The sequence below is a fragment of the Ailuropoda melanoleuca genome, chromosome 12 (assembly GCF_002007445.2).
Source record: "Ailuropoda melanoleuca isolate Jingjing chromosome 12, ASM200744v2, whole genome shotgun sequence".
NCBI classification, from domain to species: domain Eukaryota; kingdom Metazoa; phylum Chordata; class Mammalia; order Carnivora; family Ursidae; genus Ailuropoda; species Ailuropoda melanoleuca.
The window spans coordinates 26422676-26440294 of record NC_048229.1 but is presented as its reverse complement, the minus strand read 5'-3'; the positions used below and the strand labels follow the sequence as shown (position 1 = coordinate 26440294).

Below are 17619 nucleotides of genomic sequence, written 5' to 3'. Positions count from 1 at the left end.
AATGTATATGTAAGAGTGCTTAGCAAGGGCCTGGCTCTGGATCATGCTCATTCTGTGCCAGCTGTTACTGTATTTATCCCCATTTTACAGATTAGGGCACTGAGGTCCCAGGTCACTCAGGGAAGGTCTAGTGGAGCCATGATTGGTGCCCAGGCCTGTCTGATCCAGGGTCCTTGCTCATAAATCAGATTATCCTGGACTCGAGACCATGTCAGGCGGCGGGACTCTGGGGGGTTGTTTCCTTTCTCTGAACCTCAGTCTCGTCACCGGTACACAGGGATAGTAATAGTACCTGCCTCTGGGGAGGTGGTGCTGGTGAGGATTAGATGAGGCCGTGTGGGCAGGGATGGAGCTCGGCATATCATGTGCTCAGTTAACAAGAGTGATCGTGATCCCTTCCTGACTGTGCATCTCTGTGCCTGACCCAGTGTGGCCTCTTAACACACTACATCCCATCCTCACCACAGCCCTTTGAGGGAGGGATTTGATCCCCATTTCAGAAAGTACACTGAAGCTCAGAGAGGGCAAGCACCTTGCCTGAGGCCACACAGCAAAGTGGGAACTCAAACCCAGAATAATCCGAGGCAAATGCCCCTGCTTGACCTTGGCCTGGGGTCCCAGGATAGGACTCCCATGACGGCCCCTCTCTGAGTGACCTTGGGTGTGCCCCTTCCCTTCTCTGGGCCTCCGCTTGTAAACTGGGGGCTGTCTTGAAAGATCGAAAGAAGTTCAGATTCTGGTTTCTGTAGCCTCAGACAGGAGACCGTTCCCTCCTCCTCTCCCTGAGCTTGGCTCAGAGGTCCTGGAAGGTCATGGAGCTGGCGCCCCCGCAGTCCTGCAAAGGCCAGCAGGGTCCAGTTACTTGTTGGGGGTGGGGAGGGATAATGTCCGGGGGTCCTGATAGATGGACCGTCTGCCCCGCCAACAGGCAAAGGAGCACGCAGAGAATTCTGTTCCCTGGGTCTCATTAAGCCCCAGACTTAAATAACTGCTGACTGGTAAACGGGGAGGGCCGAGGAGGCCCCTGCCTGCCTGCCCCTTGCCCTCCTGGGCAGTCGGGGGCTCAGAGGACAGCATGTCAACCTGGAGGCGAAGGGTCTACTTTCCCATTTGCGGTTGGGAGCTGGTGCACCCCAACTCTGGGTCCCCCCAGAGGGCCCAATGGGAGTTTAGACTCCAGGCCGGTGCTGCTGGGCACTCTGGCCCCAGGTCCCTCCACCCTCTTCTGCCTTCTGCCAGCCCCAAAGAAGCGGGTGCTTAATTATCCAGTCACTCTATCCCTGCTTGGCCAGGCAGCTAAGCCCAAACATCTGGCCCCAGGGCTGAGGACCAGGGTGGGTGGCCAGCCCCCACCTACTGCTGGCCCTGACCTGGACACCTCCCACGGGACAGCTGAGCCCTATCCTATGCCTGCCAGCTTGCAACGAGCCCAGAACAGTAGCTGCAGAGGCCTAGTGAGCTTGACTGATGGAGGAAAAAAACATTTGACAAAATTCAACACCCATTCATGGTTTACACACACAAGCACGCACCCACTCTAAGCAGAGTGGAAGCAGAGGGGATTTTCTTAATCACAGGAAGGGTGGAAAGAAAGACACAGATCTGTCCTTCCCCGTGGGTGATATGACAGTCCATGTAGAAAACCCCAAAGCATCCAGCAGACAAATGGTTAACGTTAGTAAGAGTTTAGCTAGGACGCAAGCTCAGCACTCTAAAATTGTGTCCCTTGCACCAGTAAGTGTGACTCGTGGCCCTGGAAGCATGGGCCTCACCAGCACCGTCTCAGACCCCCCGGATCAGAATCCACATTTTAACAAGGCAGCAGGTGATTTTGTGGCTGGCTGCTGTCCACGTCTGAGAAGTTCTGCTCAAGCCATTTGCCTTATCTGCGTCCTAGCACCCAATGCAGAGCTCCCACCCCAGAGCTAGTTTATAGAGGCCTTGCGGGGCTGGCCCCTCTGGCCCCGGGCAAGCTCTCTCCCTCTGCAAGCAGGGTCCAGGTGGGGTGCAGCTGGGTTGGTTTAACACTCCGCAGTCCCTGTCCCGACGTTCTTCGTGATTTTTTATTCTGTTTTCTAAGTGAAGTTGATGGGATGGGAGCCAGGCTCATGCTAAGTCACTTCCCTGATGGGTTCTGTAGCTGGATGCCTGGCCCCATCCTGGTGAGGGCCGGCCAGCAGGTAGCTCCATGCCCCAGGCTGAGGCAAGGGCGTGGCTTCAATAACAAATGGCAGAGAGGGAGAGGGGAAGGAAAAGCTTTTTTTGAAACAAGAAACACCACATTTTCACATTACACTGGGCACCCACATGGTGCTGCTTGCAAGCTTGGGGTTCCCAAACTGGGGGGAACAGAGATTCCTTGGTGACCACCAGCCCGGGTACGCTTTAGGGGTGCTGGGCTGGGGTGAAGAGCAAAGACTCTGGAATCAGGCCAGAGCTGGGTTTGAATTCAGGCTGTTCCACCTTTAGACTTGTGGGTCTTTGGAAAGTAGGTTTCTGCCCTTTGGGGTCTCAATGGTCTTTTCTGTAAAACGGAGGGAGGAGTAAGGAGTGGGTCCTGTGTTTAGGGGCTTGGTTTGTGATTAGTTCAGAGCTATTAGCAGGAGGGCAGGGTTTTCTTTTTTCCCTTTGATGGGAATTCAGAGGCCCAGAGAAGGAAAGAAACTGACCAAGGCATGAGAACCTTGGAAATGCTTGTTTTGTGGTTTTTTAGCCTCATTGAGATGAAATCTACATGCCATAAAATTCACCCTTTTCCCGTGTGCAATTCAGTGGTTTTTAATATATTCAGAGTTGTGCAACACTCACCACAATCTAATTTTAGAACGATTCCACCAGCATTGCCACCCCCACGAAGAAAAGCTGCGCCCCTTAGCAGCCATTCCCTGTCTCCCCCCGACAGCCCCACCCCCGGCAGCCAGCAATCTTTCCTCCTCTGTGGATTTGCCTATTCTGGACATTTTCAAAATGGAGTCCTGCAGTGGCTCATCTTCTGCAACTGGCCTCTTTGTCTTCCCATGGTGTTTGTGATGTGGCATGTGTTAGGGCTCTGTGTCGTTCCGTGGCCGAGTAGTAGTTCAGAGTCTGGATGGACTGCTTCATGGTTCTCCGCTTAGCAACTGGTGGACATTTGGGTTGTCTCCATGGTTTGGCTATTGTGAGTAATGTCGCTGTGACATTACTGTGGATTGCTGTGGATGCATGCTTCTGCTGCTCGTGGGCACAAAGCTAGGAGCGGAATTGCAGGCCCCTACGGTCATTCTGTGTCTAATGAGCTGACGAACTGCCAGCCTGTCTCCCACAGTGGCTGCACTGTTTTTTTACACTCTCTCCGCACTGCATGGGGGAGTTCTAGCCTCTTCATGTCCTCACTAGCACATGTCAGTGGGTCTGGAGGCTTCTGCGAACCCCTCCTTCTATCCCCATAGTTTATCTGCCCCAAAGCCCATGTCCTCCCAGGGAAGGATGGCCCCCTTACAACCCGTCATGCACACACAGCCCCTCAGCCCATTCACACATGCACAGATACCAACACGCACCCTCTCACATGCACCCCAGGCCCCCCGTGTGGGGCCCCTTCAGCCACTGATGGCAGCAGGACACCCTGAAGTGGAAGACCATGGACCCTGGGCAGGACCCAATCTGGGCTCAAATTCTGGCTCTGTTCCTGCTATTGACCCATGGTGGGAGCTCAGGTGCTACCTTGGCTGCCCTGGCTGCCCTTGGGGCCCCCACCCGTGAAATGAGGAAGACCCTAGCAAGGCAGTGGATGTGTCTGCCGGGGGGGCTGCTCGAGGAGCAAGCTGCTTTGTTAGTGTTAAGTATCATGATTAGTATTAAGTCTTACTTAATTAAGTAACTAATACTTAATTAGCACTGCCCCTGCCCCCTTCAGGCCCTGCCTGGGAACTTTCATCCTCCTGCCACGTCCTTGGCCCCCCACTGTCATTATCACTTCCCAGTTAATCCTCAGCTGCTGCCACCAATTAACGCTCTCTGTAGCTGCCCCTGCCTGCCCTGCCCTCCCCTGCCCATCTCCAATCCTCTCCTTCCCAGCTCCACCCTGCCCCAGCCACCTCCAGTTTTTTTGGGACACATTCTTGGCCTAATGGCTGGGGCTGTTTCACATTCATGGATAAGATGCCAGTAGGGCCGATCATGACCCCCCCTTGATGTACCTCCCTATCTTGTTCTCTGCAATGATCCCCTACTCCAGGAAGCTCACCTGGATTGCCCAGGACAGGGGCCAATGTCCCTAGTCCTCTGGATTGAAACTAGATTAAAGGTCTTTGGGGTCACTCCACAGGTGCTGTTAACACCCCCCCTCCCCAGTCCATGCAACAGCTAGGAGGCCACAGCAGGGGCCTTGGGGGGGATGGTAGGGACTTGGGAGAGAGTGACACACGATCCAGCTCTGAGTTGTAGACTTGGTCTGGGCGGGTGGCCAAAGAAGGCGAGGAGAGGAAGACAGAGTGTTTGCAAACAGGGCAGCTGCCAAGAAGGGGCCAGGATGGGGGGGGGGGGAGGTGTGAAGGAGAGAGGGGCCCAGCTGGTGATTGGCAACAGCGCCTGGGTGACTTTTCTCCTGCTACACACACGCGCACTCAAGGTCTTGTGGACACACAAACACGGGCCTGATGTCCACACACACAGAGCCAGGCGCACACAAACTTCCATCCTGTCCCCTCACACACAGGCTCAAACACTCGGACACAGGAAACACACAATCACTTCATCCACATGGAGTGGGACACAGTCACACCCTCACCGTGTCTCCCCACACACCATGACTTGTGCACACCCATGGGCTCAGATGCTCACGGACACACGCATCTGCAGAAATTCCCGCCCCAGTGCAGTGGAAGCTCTTGTCCACGAAGAGCTCTGATGCTCAGGGCCTCTGCTCGCACACAGGCCCGTGCAGAGCCAGGCTCACACCGTCCTGACACACACACGGCGGCCAGTGTCTGGCAAGCAGCACGGCCACACCACGTATTCTACCACTCTGTCTCTCTGTGTGTCTCTCCCTCGCTCAGTCTGTCTTCCTGACAACACACTGTCCAGTGCCCACACCCGGGTGCTGTCCTTTTCTTCCACAAGGGGACAGACCAGCAGCATCATGGAGATCTAAGAGCTGGATGAAGTTGGGTGAGAGAAGAAAGGGCACATTATCGAGAGGACGACAGCCTGGCATGTGGGTGCAAGACAGAGGGCAGAGGGAGTGAGTGAAACCCAGGCAGGGAGGAGGGACTGGGCCAGAACAGGGACATGGAGGCAGCAGCATAGAACTAGATGGGTTCATTTATTGAGCAAACATTTGCTGGCCCCTTTGTTCGGGCCAGTATGGCTCCGGCTACATGGGGTACGTCACAGGCTGGGCCAGACCCCTGCCCCCCGCAGCAGGACACGCAGGAGAACCACACTGACCTAAGCGGACAGCTGGAAGGGGATGAGCGTCACAGAAGAAAGAGAGCAGAGAAGAGGGAGGCAGTGGGAACATGGGCCAGGGCCTCCCGCCAAGCAGGCCTCACTGAGCAGGGCAGCGGAAGCACCCTGTTGTGTGGGAGGCCAGGGAAGGAGCCACAAGACTGCGGGCAAGGGGAACAGCAGGTGCCAAAGCCCTGGGGAAGATGGACGGCAGGACAGACACACGGCAGTCTCAGGGCCCCCCCCCCCGCCCACAGGTCACAGGAGGGGCACAGAATGCCCATGTGAGAGGTAATGAAGCAAAGGAGAAGCTAAAAGCCACCACAAGAAGGCGGAGGTGACCTCAGGATGTGGGGCCCACCTGGTTCCCTTTCTGAGTCTCTGCAGGCAAGGTGGGCTCAGGCTGTCCCCCCTCACTCTCCATCCTCCTCTCCATCCCCCTCCTCCTCCTCTTCACTAGCTTCCTCCTTCTGCTGCCTCCAGGGACGTCCCAGGTAGCCCTGAATGGAGCTCACTGGGCTCCTCTTCCGGGGGTGAGGGTCCAGCAGCCCCCACAGGAGACTGTCGGCCACAGGCGTCAGGCCGAACCAGGGCTGAGGACGGTCCTCGGGCTGGCCAGATGCCTGCCAGATGAGGAAGTCCTCGTAGAAGGGGTCGGCTTCAGCCAGGGGTTGGTCCCAGGGGAAGTAGCCGGTGAGAAGGCAGAAGAGCAGGACCCCCAGCGCCCAAGCATCCAGGGCAGGCTGGATGGGCAGGCCCTCGGGGAGGGGCGGGGGGCAGCAGAGCTCGGGGGCCGTGTAAGGGATGGGCGGCCCAGCCAGGCGCAGCAGTGTCCCGCGGGGCCTCGTGTGGCCGAAGTCGGTCAGCTTGACCCGCTGGCAGGCTGGATCGCACACCAGCACATTCTCGGGCTTGATGTCCCGGTACACCAGGCCACGGGAGTGGATGTGCTCCAGGGCCGAAGCCAGCTGGTCCGCACAGCGCTGGACTGCCTGCTGCGGGAGGCCCACCTGTGGGGGATTGGCGTCAGGGCCTTCTGTCCCTCCCTGGACAGCCGGCAGGGGGCCCAGGACAATGAAGGACCTCCAACAGACTTGCCATGGGGAGGCCCAGTGTGACCCTGTGAGGCCCAGTGTGACCCTGTGAAGCACTGTGAGCCCTGGGGAGGTCTAATATGATCCCCTCAAGGCCCAGTGAACCCCAGCGTGGCCTGGGGTGAGTCCATGGGGGCAGGTGAATCTCACTAGGGTACAGTGTTGGGTCTGTGGTGCCCGTGAACTCCAGAGAGGCCCAGTGAGGGGCCTTTGGGGGTCTGCTTGGGCGCCACCTACCCACCTTGGGCTGGATGAAGGTAATCAGGTCCCCATACAGGACGGGCTCCGTCAGGAAGCTGTAGGAGTTGGCTGACTCGATGCCAATGCCGTAGGCCGTTACTATGGCTGAATGCGTGCCCAGCGAGAGGCCCACGCAGAACTCGTACAGGAAGCCGCGGAGAGAAGTGGAGGCCTTTGGGAGTTGCTTCAGTGCCAGGGTTGTGCCTGGGGGCAGCAGGGACAGGTGTGGAGGGAGTGTGAGAGCCAAGGGTCGCCCTGGCCGCCCCCAGCCCGGACTCTTTCCCACACGCCATTGCCCCCTCCTCCAAACCCTGCCTCCCTGCCACGCCACCCTTGACGCAGTGTGGCCACGAACACACCATCAGTGGTGATTAACCCTAACAAAAATGCAGCCTTTGGTGAGTTTCTGCTCTGCTGTGTTGAGCAGATGGAGGGGGCCCCTGGGAAACTGAACTCTGAACTTCAAATGACCTTGTTTGGCTCCTCGTTCCAGCAAACCCATGCCCAAAAGCCACGGGGAAGGGAGAAAAGACACTCTGCCATGAGGACTCCATCCCACCGAGGAATCACTATGCCAACAGTGTCCTGGAGTGTAAGTCCCCTGGATGCAGGAACTCTGCTTTCTTCACCTGTATAGTCACCCACTGCCAGGGCCCCAGCCTCACCCACCAGGAACCCGTGAGTGAGGGAGAAAGGTCACCTCCTTGCCTAACACGCTGACCACCCTCCTCCCGTTCCCCAGCTGGATGCAGCAGCGCCTTTTCCAAGCATCTGGGATGCCCTGGACTCCTGCCATGAAGGCACATGTCACCTTCTATTTTGATGGTGTCTGTCCCTCTGTGCTGTGAGCGCTCAGCCCCAGCGCCTCCCAGCCCAGGGGCAGGCATCCAGAAGGTGGAATGAAGCAGGGCCCCTGTGCCCCGTTATGGCTTGTGCCTCCAAGTTCGGTGATGTCCCACGTCTGGATCTCTTGCTCTTTGCATCTCTCTCTGATGTAGGCTGAACTGTGCACCCCCCTCCCCAAATCCGTAGATGGAAGTCCTCACTGCCGGTGTCGCAGAATGTAACTGTATCTGGAGACAGAGTCTTGAAAGGGGTAAAATGTGGTCACTAGGGTGGGCCCTAATCCACTGTGACTGCTGTCCTTAGAGGAGGAAATGGACACAGACACGCAGGTGTGAACACACCGGGAGGAGACGGCCGAGGGGGAAGCAGCCCTGCCCACACCTGGATCGGACTTCCACCTCCAGAAGCGTGGGAAAATGAACTTCTGTTCAAGCCCCCCCCACCACCGTGCCCCTGCCCCTGTCTGTGGTGCTTTGCATACTCGCACTCTCTCTCCCTGTGCAGGCCTGAGCTCCTCCTTGAAGGCAGGCCTCATGGATTCAGCTCTGCATACCGAACACCAAGCACACGGGACAGAGCAGAGCCCCAGGCGGCCTTGCTAGGAGCGCCCGCACTGACAGACTTGGAGTTCCATCCACACTGTTCCTGTCTCAGGGGACGGACAGAGGACGCGTGCTCGCTTGGCAGGAAAGTACCAGACTAGGGGTGGGGGGAGCGTGTGCTGTACACCCACCGCGTGCTGGCCTTGCTGAAGGTCTGGTACATGGCATGGCTCTGAACCATCCCCACGGTGACCGCTAAGCTAGCCACGGGGCGGGGGGTGGACGCTGTTAGCTCCCCTTTCTCACCAGCAATTAGAGCCATCAACATGTGCTCAGAGAATCACGGTTTTTTCAGAGAAGGAATCATCACCCACATTTTTGAAGGAGGAGGCTGAGGCTCAGAGAGGGTAGGGGAGGCTCCCAAGAACACACAGCCTGGAAGGGGCAGAGGCAACACTTGATTCCTGTTTACAGACTCCCTGGCCTTGGCTGGCACCTGTCTTGGCCCATTCCACCACCCGCTGACCCTCCTGCATCTGTCTCCAGGCTCTGGTACCTTTCTGACGATGGGTGACCAACAGGACCCGGCCGAAGCGGCCCTGGCCCAGGGGACGCACTTGCTGGTAAAGCTCGTCCACCTCGGCTTGGACCAGAGTCTGGGCACTTAGCGCCATCATGTCCTCTAGCTCCAGGGCTGCCTCCTGGCCCTGCCGGAGCTCCTCTGCCGTGAGGCCCCCTAGGTCCTCCTCAGCTACGTTTTCAGCAGCCCCCGCCTCCACCTGTTTCTCATCTGACTGTTTGCCGGGCATCTCTGCAGGGCAGAGTAGAGACAGTGACCCAGGGCCCAGGTCCTGCTAGACCTGGGTCTGAGGGAGGAAGGGCTGGGGCCTGGACTCCTGGGTCTGAGGGAGAAGGCGCTGGGGGCTCGTTGGCACTTTCCATTGTGACTCAGTCTCCCTCTTCGTTAGAGGCATCTGAGGAGTGGGGAGACCAGTTGCTGGTTGGGGTGAGGTCAAGCCTAAGGTCACAGATGTCTCTTGCCCCCGCCCCCACATCCTGGCGCCACCCAGTGGCCCAAGGGTGAAAGATGAACCAGATAACTCGAGACACCCACCACCTTGTTTCCAAAGCAAACAGACTTGGGCCCTGGGGGTGGATGGGTAGCCACTTTCTCCTAAGAGCAAACAGGTGCTCTCTGCCTCCAGGGGCTGGGAAGGGCGGCTGCGCACACCACGGCCTTGGGGACGCCTGGGACCAGGATGGAAGCAAGCACTTGGAAGTGCCAAGTCCTTGAGACGTCTGGGGTCCAACTCTTACAGCCTCGGCCCCTCCTCCCTCAGACCCAGGAGCTCAGGCTCCCAGCCCCTCCTCCCTCTGACCCAGGAATCCAGGCCCCCAGCCTCTCCTCCCTCAGACCCAGGAGTCCAGGCCCCCAGCCCCTCCTCCCTCCGATCCAGGAGTCCAGGCCCCCAGCCCCTCCTCCCTCAGACCCAGGAGTGCAGGCCCCAGTCCCTCCTCCCTCAGCCCCAGGAGTCCAGGCCCCCAGCCCCTCCTCCCTCAGCCCCAGGAGTCCAGGCCCCCAGCCCCTCCTCCCTCAGCCCCAGGAGTGCAGGCCCCAGTCCCTCCTCCCTCGGACCTAGGAGTCCAGGCCCCCACCTCCTTCCACCCTCTGACCCAGGCCCCTAGCTCCTCCTCCGTCAGACGAGCAGTCTGGACAGCCAGCCCACCCCTCTCCTGGAATCTTATACAACTCACATATCTTATGACTCCCAGACTCTGGCTCCCTAACGCTCTACCACTCTACAGCCTCAAAGTTCAGCCCCTGACCCTCTGAGGGACCCAGGACTTTGGCCAGCTGTGAGGCTTCACTATCAGGTGCTCCCCACCTCAGGCCGTTTAACCCTTGCCTCCTCCTGACCTGGGCTCCGGCCTCCAAACCTCACCTTCTCCAAAGCTTGCCTGACCCTTCGCTGCCTGCTGTGGTCAGTGCCCAGAACTAGATCCCATGCCAGCAGAGGCCTGCCCAGGAGCAGACCCCGCCCCCACCTAGGGGGTCTTAAGCCCCGCCCCTAGACTCCCTTCTTCTACCCCACTAGGGCCAGAGCGACATCGTGTGTTGACTCCTAGAACTGGCTGCCACCAGAAATACGTCCCAGACCCAGGCCCCAGAGCCCCCNGGGGGTCCAGCCCAGGAGAAACATGGCCCCTGGCAGGATTGGCTGGGACCCCTGGACCCCAGCCAATGGGAGCCGCTGTACTGCAGGGGATGTTCTAGGACGCGGGGCGGGGTCTGCGTGGACCCCCTCTGCCGCCTCCTGCCCCCAGCCCCACCAAGCTCTTGGGTGTCCCCCGCGCACACACAGGCACCCAGGCACGACTTTTGCCGTGTCTCAGACTCAGGCTTTTAATCTCTGCGAAGCTGGGCCACCCCGCGGGCTCTCCCCCGTCCCGCTCCCCGCCCCCCAATATATAAACGTATAGATAGCTCTGGTCTCTACCGGAGAGGGAGCATCCCCCCGCCCGGCCTTTTCAGCACCCTGCTTCTTACGGTAGAGGTGCACAGCACCCTGGGGGCCTGTGGGGAAGAGGAAAGAGCCAGGGTGGGGTCTGAGCTCCTGGACTCTGGTGCCAGGACTAAGGTGGGTCTGTGGGGTCTCAGGTTACCTGGCCAGGCTGGGCTCCTTTGGACACTTTGGCAACTGAGATCGAGTCCCCCGAATCCCGCTATTGAGGGCTCTCGGAACTGCGCATGCTGGAGAGAGAGAGAAAGCCAAAGGGGGCTTTGGGGGTCACAGGGAGAGCATCCTGAGTGCTCAGTAAACGCGTGCTAAATGAAGACTGAGCTGGAACAGGGTCCCCACCCGCGTCTTCCTGTCCCCGGTGTACTTCCCAGGTTCCTCTCCTTTCTGCCTAATTGCTCTCGAGCCCAGCTGTGCCTCCTTCGCACCACACCCAAATGCACTAACATCGCTCTCCTCTGCTACTTGCAAAAAGCTGGTCTACTCTTCCTCTCGGAATCCCCTCTTCGCCGATGTACCACCAAGGTAGGCAAGGAGGCATATAGTGGGAAAATACACATCGCATAAAATGTACCATTCCAACCGTTTTAAAATGTACAGTTCAGCGGCATTAATTACATTCACAACTTGTGGGACCACAACCACTTAGTTCCAGAACGTTTCATCACCCCACAAGGAGACCCCGGCCCCAGCACGCAAGCCCTCCCCATTCCTCCCATCCCTCCCAGCTCCTGGCAACCACCATTCTGCTTGGATTTGCCTGCCCTGCAAGTTTCATACAAAGGGCGTCATCCACATGGGGCCTTTTGCATCTGGCTCCTCCCCGCCCATCATGTTTTCAAGCGTCACAGCAGGTGACTCCCTGCTTTCTGTGCTTCCGTAGGCCTGCCCCATTCAGGTCTTTGTTACCACCTTGTAACAAATAATCAAATCCTTGCTGATAAACCCAGAGAGCCTGTCTCAGTCCCATCTTCTTGCACCCAGCTGTGGCATTAGACACAGCTGCTCCCTTCCCGTGGCTGTCAGGATGCCCGTCTCTCACCATTCTGCACACCACGACTATGGTCTCCCCTTTTCCAAACACTCTCTTTGTCTACACTCGCTGGTGGGAGACCTCCTCCAGTCTCACAGCTTGCAGTAACTATCCATGTGCCGATGATTTCCCAAGTCACTCCTGACTCACGTATCTGGCTACCTACCCCTCATCTTCACCAGACATCTTGGAATTCAGATGTCCAAGACAGAATTCCTAATGCTCTACCTGCCATATACTCCATTCACAGCTTCTCTGACTGCTGCTGATGGCCACGACATCTCCCCAGACCCCAAACCCTACAGTTGCCCTTGATGCCACAGGGACAGGCCCAACCCATGAGCCAATCCGTTGGCTCAGGCATCAAAGCATCTCTAGAATTCTGCCTCTTCTCAACACTTCCAACACCTCCCCTCTTGTCCAAACCAGTATCATCTCGTGCCTGGGTCACTGCCACTGCCTCCTGCCTACTCTCCTGGCTTCCATCCCTGCCCCCTTACCTTCTCTACGCTTGCACCAGAGAGAGCCCTTTCTAACCTGCATCGGTTCCAGCCGTTCAGCTCAACCCCCTCCCCGCCCGCAGCTCACTCATCAGCATCAAAGCCAAAGTTCTTCAAACGGCCAAAGTCCCCCATGATCGCCACTGCTTCCCTGACTCTTCCGACGGCATTATCTACCCTGGGGGCCCCTGGACCTCGATCTTGGTCCAACATATTGCACACACATATTTTCCGCAGATGTGTGCATGGAATCCTCCCTCTCCTCCTCCAAGTCTTTTACACAAGTGACATCAGCTCACTGAGGCCCTCCTGGACCAACCAGTCCCATACTGGTGGCTGCCTACCTTCACGCCTAGTCCGCCCTCCCCTGCTCTCTTCCCATGGACCTATCACCTTCTCTCATACAGTATAATTGAATAGGTTTTATTGTCAGGATTCCCAACTTCAGCACTACTGATGTTTGTGCCGATCATTCCTTGCTGGGGGTGGGGGTGGGGGACCATCCTGTGCATTGTCGGATGTTAAACAGCATCTCTGGGCTCTACACAAGACGGCAGGAGCATATACTCCCCAAATTGCTCAAAGCTGTATCCCCAGGGCTTAGCACAATGCCTAGCGCAAGTCAACACTCACTATACATTGAGTCCATGAATAAAAGTGAAAAAAGAGGGACTGATCTTCTCTACCTTGCAGAGAACGGAGTTGACAGAACACGTTAGCTGTCTCCCAAGTACCTGGCTGAAGGACTGAAGAGATCCTGTTCCTCCGTCCTCTCCCCGTTGGTAGCCATGTCCGTCGTACTCTCAACTTCCAAGGGCGAGGGGGAGAGAGCCTCTGAGGACAACCCCGTCGTGGTCAGAGGGCTCAGGTCTGACACCTCCTGGAGCTCTTGAGGCTCTTGAAATACACTGCTGAGCTGTGGGGACACCCCAGCGTCCATCTCTGAGATGGGGGTCAGTGAGATGGGCGACCGGGGTGCGTCCTCCCACTCCGATGCAGGCTGAGGGATGGGAGACTGGAAGACATTATCCATCTTCTGGCTGCTGGAGATACTGTCCATCTCCTGCTCGGGGAAGTAGGGCACTTCGGAAGGTGCTGTTGTGTCCTGGGACAGCTCCTCCATCTTTGCTTCCTCCTCCGCCCAGTGATGCTTTCTCCTCTCTGCCCACCAATGCATTTTCCCCTTCACCCAGGAGACCACCAGGGACTGCTCCCTGACCCCCGCCTGTGTCCCCTCCGGCGAGGGCACCCAGGAGCCCACCAGGGACTGCTCCCTGACCCCCGCCGTTGTCCATTCCGGCGAGGGCACCCAGGAGCCCAATGGGGACTGCCTCCCAACTGGTTTCCCCTCTGGCGAGGGCACCTGATGGGGTCTGAAGGGCGCTGTGCCCTCTGTTGACATAGCACGCACCTGGGGAGCCGAGACCCAGGAGGGCAGCCCGACTGCAGCCGGTCTCTGGGGGGGCTCCTTGCAGTTGGCCGCTATCATCATCTTGGCAAGGGTGAGGGCCTCCACCGAGAAGGGCCGGATTTGCTCCTCCGGGCCTCCATCAATGGCCACCTTCTGGGTCTTGAGCCACCTCTGCTGCTCCCCTCTCTTCTTGGATTTGAAGCCAGGCATGTCCAGGGATATCTTCTCCTTCTTTTTGTGGACCTTGTCCTCCAACGTGCCCCTGCCCTTCAGGCCGTCTAGGGTGATCTCCCGGGCTTTGCTGATCACGACCTCCTCTGACCTCTTCTTCGTGATGCTGAAAGGCAGCTCCATGGACGTTCTCTGGGTCCTCGTCTCCACTGCGTCCATCTCCTGGGTGCCCACAAACAACATGGGCTGTGGCATCCCTTCGTGCTTCCTTCTCTCAGGCGCCTCCCTTCTAGGACTTAACTCAGGCAGAGTGGCAAGTTCGGCCCTTTCCAGGGTCATCTTGGGCTGAGGAGGTGAGGTCACGGCCTTCTGGGACGGGGTAGGGATGAACAAAGATTTCCTCCTTCGGAGAGGGGGGGACACAGGCTTTGGGGGAAGAGCCAGTATAGGTGGGGCCTTATGAGATGGGGCAGAAATGGCCGGAGGCTTCTGAGCACCAGCTGACACAGGGGGGGCCTTCCGAGATGGGGCAGGTACGGCGACGGCCTTCCGGGAAACAGCTGACGCAGGCGGGGCCTTCCGGGCTGTGCCATGCACTGCTGGGGCCTTCGGGGACGTAGTCGGTGCAGGTGGGGCCCTCCGAGATGGGCCACGTGCTACTGGGGTCTTCTGGGGAGCAGCAGGCACAGCTGGCGCCCTCCGAGTTGGGCCAGGGGCAGTCGAGGTCTTCTGGGAGGGAGCACGCACTGCTGACACCTTCTTGGACTGGTCGAGGATGAATGGAACCTTCAAAGAGGCAGCACGGGTCGATGGGGTCTTCTGGGAGCGTGGCAGCTGCTCCTTCTGGCCAGCCTTTCCCCGGTGCTTACGCAAGGACGAGAAAGTGGCAGGGAGGTAGAAGGCGGGAGGGCCGAGGGCTGGGCAGAAGGAGGAAGAGGACAAGGTGCTGGAATCCGGGTCCATCAGGGCTTTAATGTCCTGCCGCCACAGGTATGTGTCCAAGTGATCATAGGAGCCCGGCAAGGAAGGCTCACGGCTGTCCTCTGAGATACAGCTTACGGGGGTCTCCACTAAACCTCCCAGGACTGTGCCCACCTCAGAGTCAGACAAGTAACCCTGTAGAGGGGCCGAAGAAAGGGGAAGGGTGATCAGGACCAGGGGAAGCTCCCAGACTCAGGACCCAGGAGTCCAGACTCCCAGCCCTCCTTCCTCAGACCCAGGAGTCCAGACTTCCAGCCCTCTTCCCTCAGACTCAGGAGTCCAGACTTCCAGCCCTCCTCCCTCAGACCCAGGAGTCCAGACCCCAGCCCCTCCTCCCTCAGACCTAGAAAACCAGCCCCCAGCCCCTCCTCCCTCAGACCCGGGAGTCCAGACTTCCAGCCCCTCCTCCCTCAGACCCGGGAGTCCAGACCCCCAGCCCCCTCCTCCCTCAGACCCAGGAGTCCAGGCCCCAGCCCCCTCCTCCCTCAGACCCAGGAGTCCAGACCCCAGCCCCTCCTCCCTCAGACCTAGAAAACCAGCCCCCAGGCCCTCCTCCCTCAGACCCGGGAGTCCAGACCCCCAGCCCCCTCCTCCCTCAGACCCAGGAGTCCAGGTCCCAGCCCCCTCCTCCCTCAGACCCAGGAGTCCAGACCCCCAGCCCCCTCCTCCCTCAGACCCAGGAGTCCAGACCCCCAGCCCCTCCTCCCTCAGACCCAGGAGTCCAGCGCCCAGCCCCTCCTCCTTCAGACCCGGGAGTCCAGCGCCCAGACCCCCTCCCTCAGACCCGGGCGTCCAGGCCCCCAGCCCCTCCTCCGTCAGACCAAGAGTTGGGGCCCCAGTAAATAGCTGCCTTGGAAGAGGACTGCGTGTGGTTGATGGTGCCGGAAATGATGCTGAAGATCGTATGGATGGTGATGCTGGGCTTCTCTAGGTGGGAAGAAAGCAATCTGAGCTTTCAGGGGAAGGGCCAGTACTTTGGGGTTCCGTCCATAGAGGGGGAGGTGTGCTCACCAGAAACCCGGATTTTCGTCCGAGATGTGTCGGGGTAGAGTGTTGGTTGGGACCTGTAGGGGCGATGTGGTGTGACCCCGAAGGCCTCTGCACCAGGGTCCTCAGCCTTCGCCTGCCTCCCACCAGGAGCAAGACCCTGAGCCTACTTTTCTGCAGATTTCTTCTTGGCTTCAGCATGCTCCAGACGCGACCAGATGAGAGGCACAGAGTCGCCCACGGCCTGCGACTTGAACCTGCGCTTGAGGGTCTGATGGCAGGGGGAGGGGAGGAGGGCGGAAGGCAGTGAGGAGGCACAGCCCCCCCAGCCCCCACCCCTCAGTGGCCGGGCTGCCCAGCCCGCTCACCTTGGTCTTCTGTCTCTGCGATGCCAGGAACTTGTAAGGAAAGGTGGGCTTGACAATCATGACTGCGGGCGGTTGGGGGGGGGGGCTTTGAGTCAGGGTCCCGGACAGGGAGGACACAGGGAGCCGCGCAGGGGGCTTTACCAGGGGAGCAGGGGGAGGTCTGACCGCGCCTCGTGCAGCAGATGCAGAGAAGCGGGAAGAGCCTGATGGACACTGAGCCCACTCACCTGAACGTTTGGACTGCGGCTGGGCCTGTGGACAAGGAGGGGGGCAGTCAGCAGGGGTGGCCTCCTCCTGGTTTCCACATCTCTGTTACTTACCCAGCCCAGGACTCCAGGACCCCAGCCCATCCCCCTGCCAGGACTCAGGGGTCCTGTCCTCAGCTCCCGCAAACCCTGGAATCTAGGCCCCCAGGCTCCTCCTCTTTCAGACCCAGGAGTCCAGACCCCAGCCCCTCCTCTCTCAGACCCAGGAGTCCAGACCCCAGCCCCTCCTCCCTCAGACCCAGGAGTCCAGACCCCAGCTCCTCCTCCCTCAGACCCAGGAGCCCAGGCCCCCAGCCCCTCCTCCCTCAGACCCAGGAGTCCAGGCCCCCCAGCTCCTCCTCCCTCAGACCCAGGAATCCAGACCCCCCAGCCCCTCCTCCCTCAGACCCAGGAGTCCAGCCCCCAGCCCCTCCTCTGTCATCCAGGCCCCCAGCCTTATTTCTTGGGATTCCAGATTTCAGACTGTTGGTCTTGGCTCTGCAATCTAAAACCCTAGCTGCCCCGGGGCTGTGGGGTCAGTGCCCACCTGGAGGCGCCAGGTGGAGGCAGGAGGTACCACGCGGGCCAGGTCCACGGTGGGGATACTCAGGACCCGGGGGGCCCAGTTGGCGGCTGGCTCATGGAGCAGATTGATGAGCTGGATCCAGCGGTCAAACAGGAAGCCAACCTCCCTCTCGGGGGCGTCCAGCTCCAGGTAGTAGTAGCGGCCTGTGATCAGGCGTAGCTTCAGGCGCCAGGCAGACAGGTCATGCACGTAGAGGTGGACCAGGTCCAGCGGAAGCATCCTGGGGGGGGGGCGCAGGAGATGGGACAGGGCAGATGATGGGGGCACCTGGTGAGGGTGAGGTTGGAGCACTCCCTGGGGCAGATGGGGGGATGGGGGCACCTGGTGAGGGTGAGGTTGGAGCACTCCCTGCCATCTCCAGGCTGAGCGATCAGCAGGATGTCCGGCAGTACCAGGCCTGGCAGGGAGGCAGCCACACCCATGGTCAGACGATTGGTTCTGTGGTGCACGTACACGGGGGCCCCTCGATTGGTCACCTGGGGGGCCAGGGAGAGGGGCTGGAACCATTTCTTTCTCCAGTGCTCCTCTGGCACCCCCAGCCCAAGCCCCCTGCCCCCGAAGCCCCCCCNCCCCCCCCCACCGCTGCCTCATGCCTGCCTGGGTTCAAATCCCCCAGCCCAGGGGGTTTCAATCCCGTCCTGCCCCTCTCCGCCCCCATGGTGCTGGGGG

At 59.3% G+C, this 17619-nt stretch overlaps 2 protein-coding genes across 2 annotated transcripts; both read right to left on the bottom strand.

The window, feature by feature from the left end:
• Positions 1–307: 307 nt before the first annotated feature.
• On the bottom strand, positions 308–10123 carry SBK2 (SH3 domain binding kinase family member 2). The gene is made up of 4 exons (XM_011233813.3): positions 10093–10123; positions 8706–8960; positions 6763–6965; positions 308–6437 (listed from the first exon to the last, which is right to left on the bottom strand). Exons 2-4 carry the CDS (start codon positions 8956–8958, stop codon positions 5841–5843), a joined length of 1053 nt encoding a protein of 350 aa, XP_011232115.1. The 5' UTR covers positions 8959–8960; positions 10093–10123; the 3' UTR covers positions 308–5840.
• A 227-nt stretch (positions 10124–10350) lies between these two features.
• On the bottom strand, positions 10351–17608 carry FAM71E2 (family with sequence similarity 71 member E2). The gene is made up of 11 exons (XM_034638086.1): positions 17593–17608; positions 17272–17476; positions 16912–17170; positions 16347–16371; positions 16120–16181; positions 15922–16022; positions 15776–15828; positions 15615–15691; positions 12936–14899; positions 10814–10901; positions 10351–10724 (listed from the first exon to the last, which is right to left on the bottom strand). The coding sequence occupies exons 1-10, from the start codon at positions 17606–17608 to the stop codon at positions 10874–10876; spliced, it is 2790 nt and encodes a 929-aa protein (XP_034493977.1). The 3' UTR covers positions 10351–10724; positions 10814–10873.
• Positions 17609–17619: the final 11 nt, after the last annotated feature.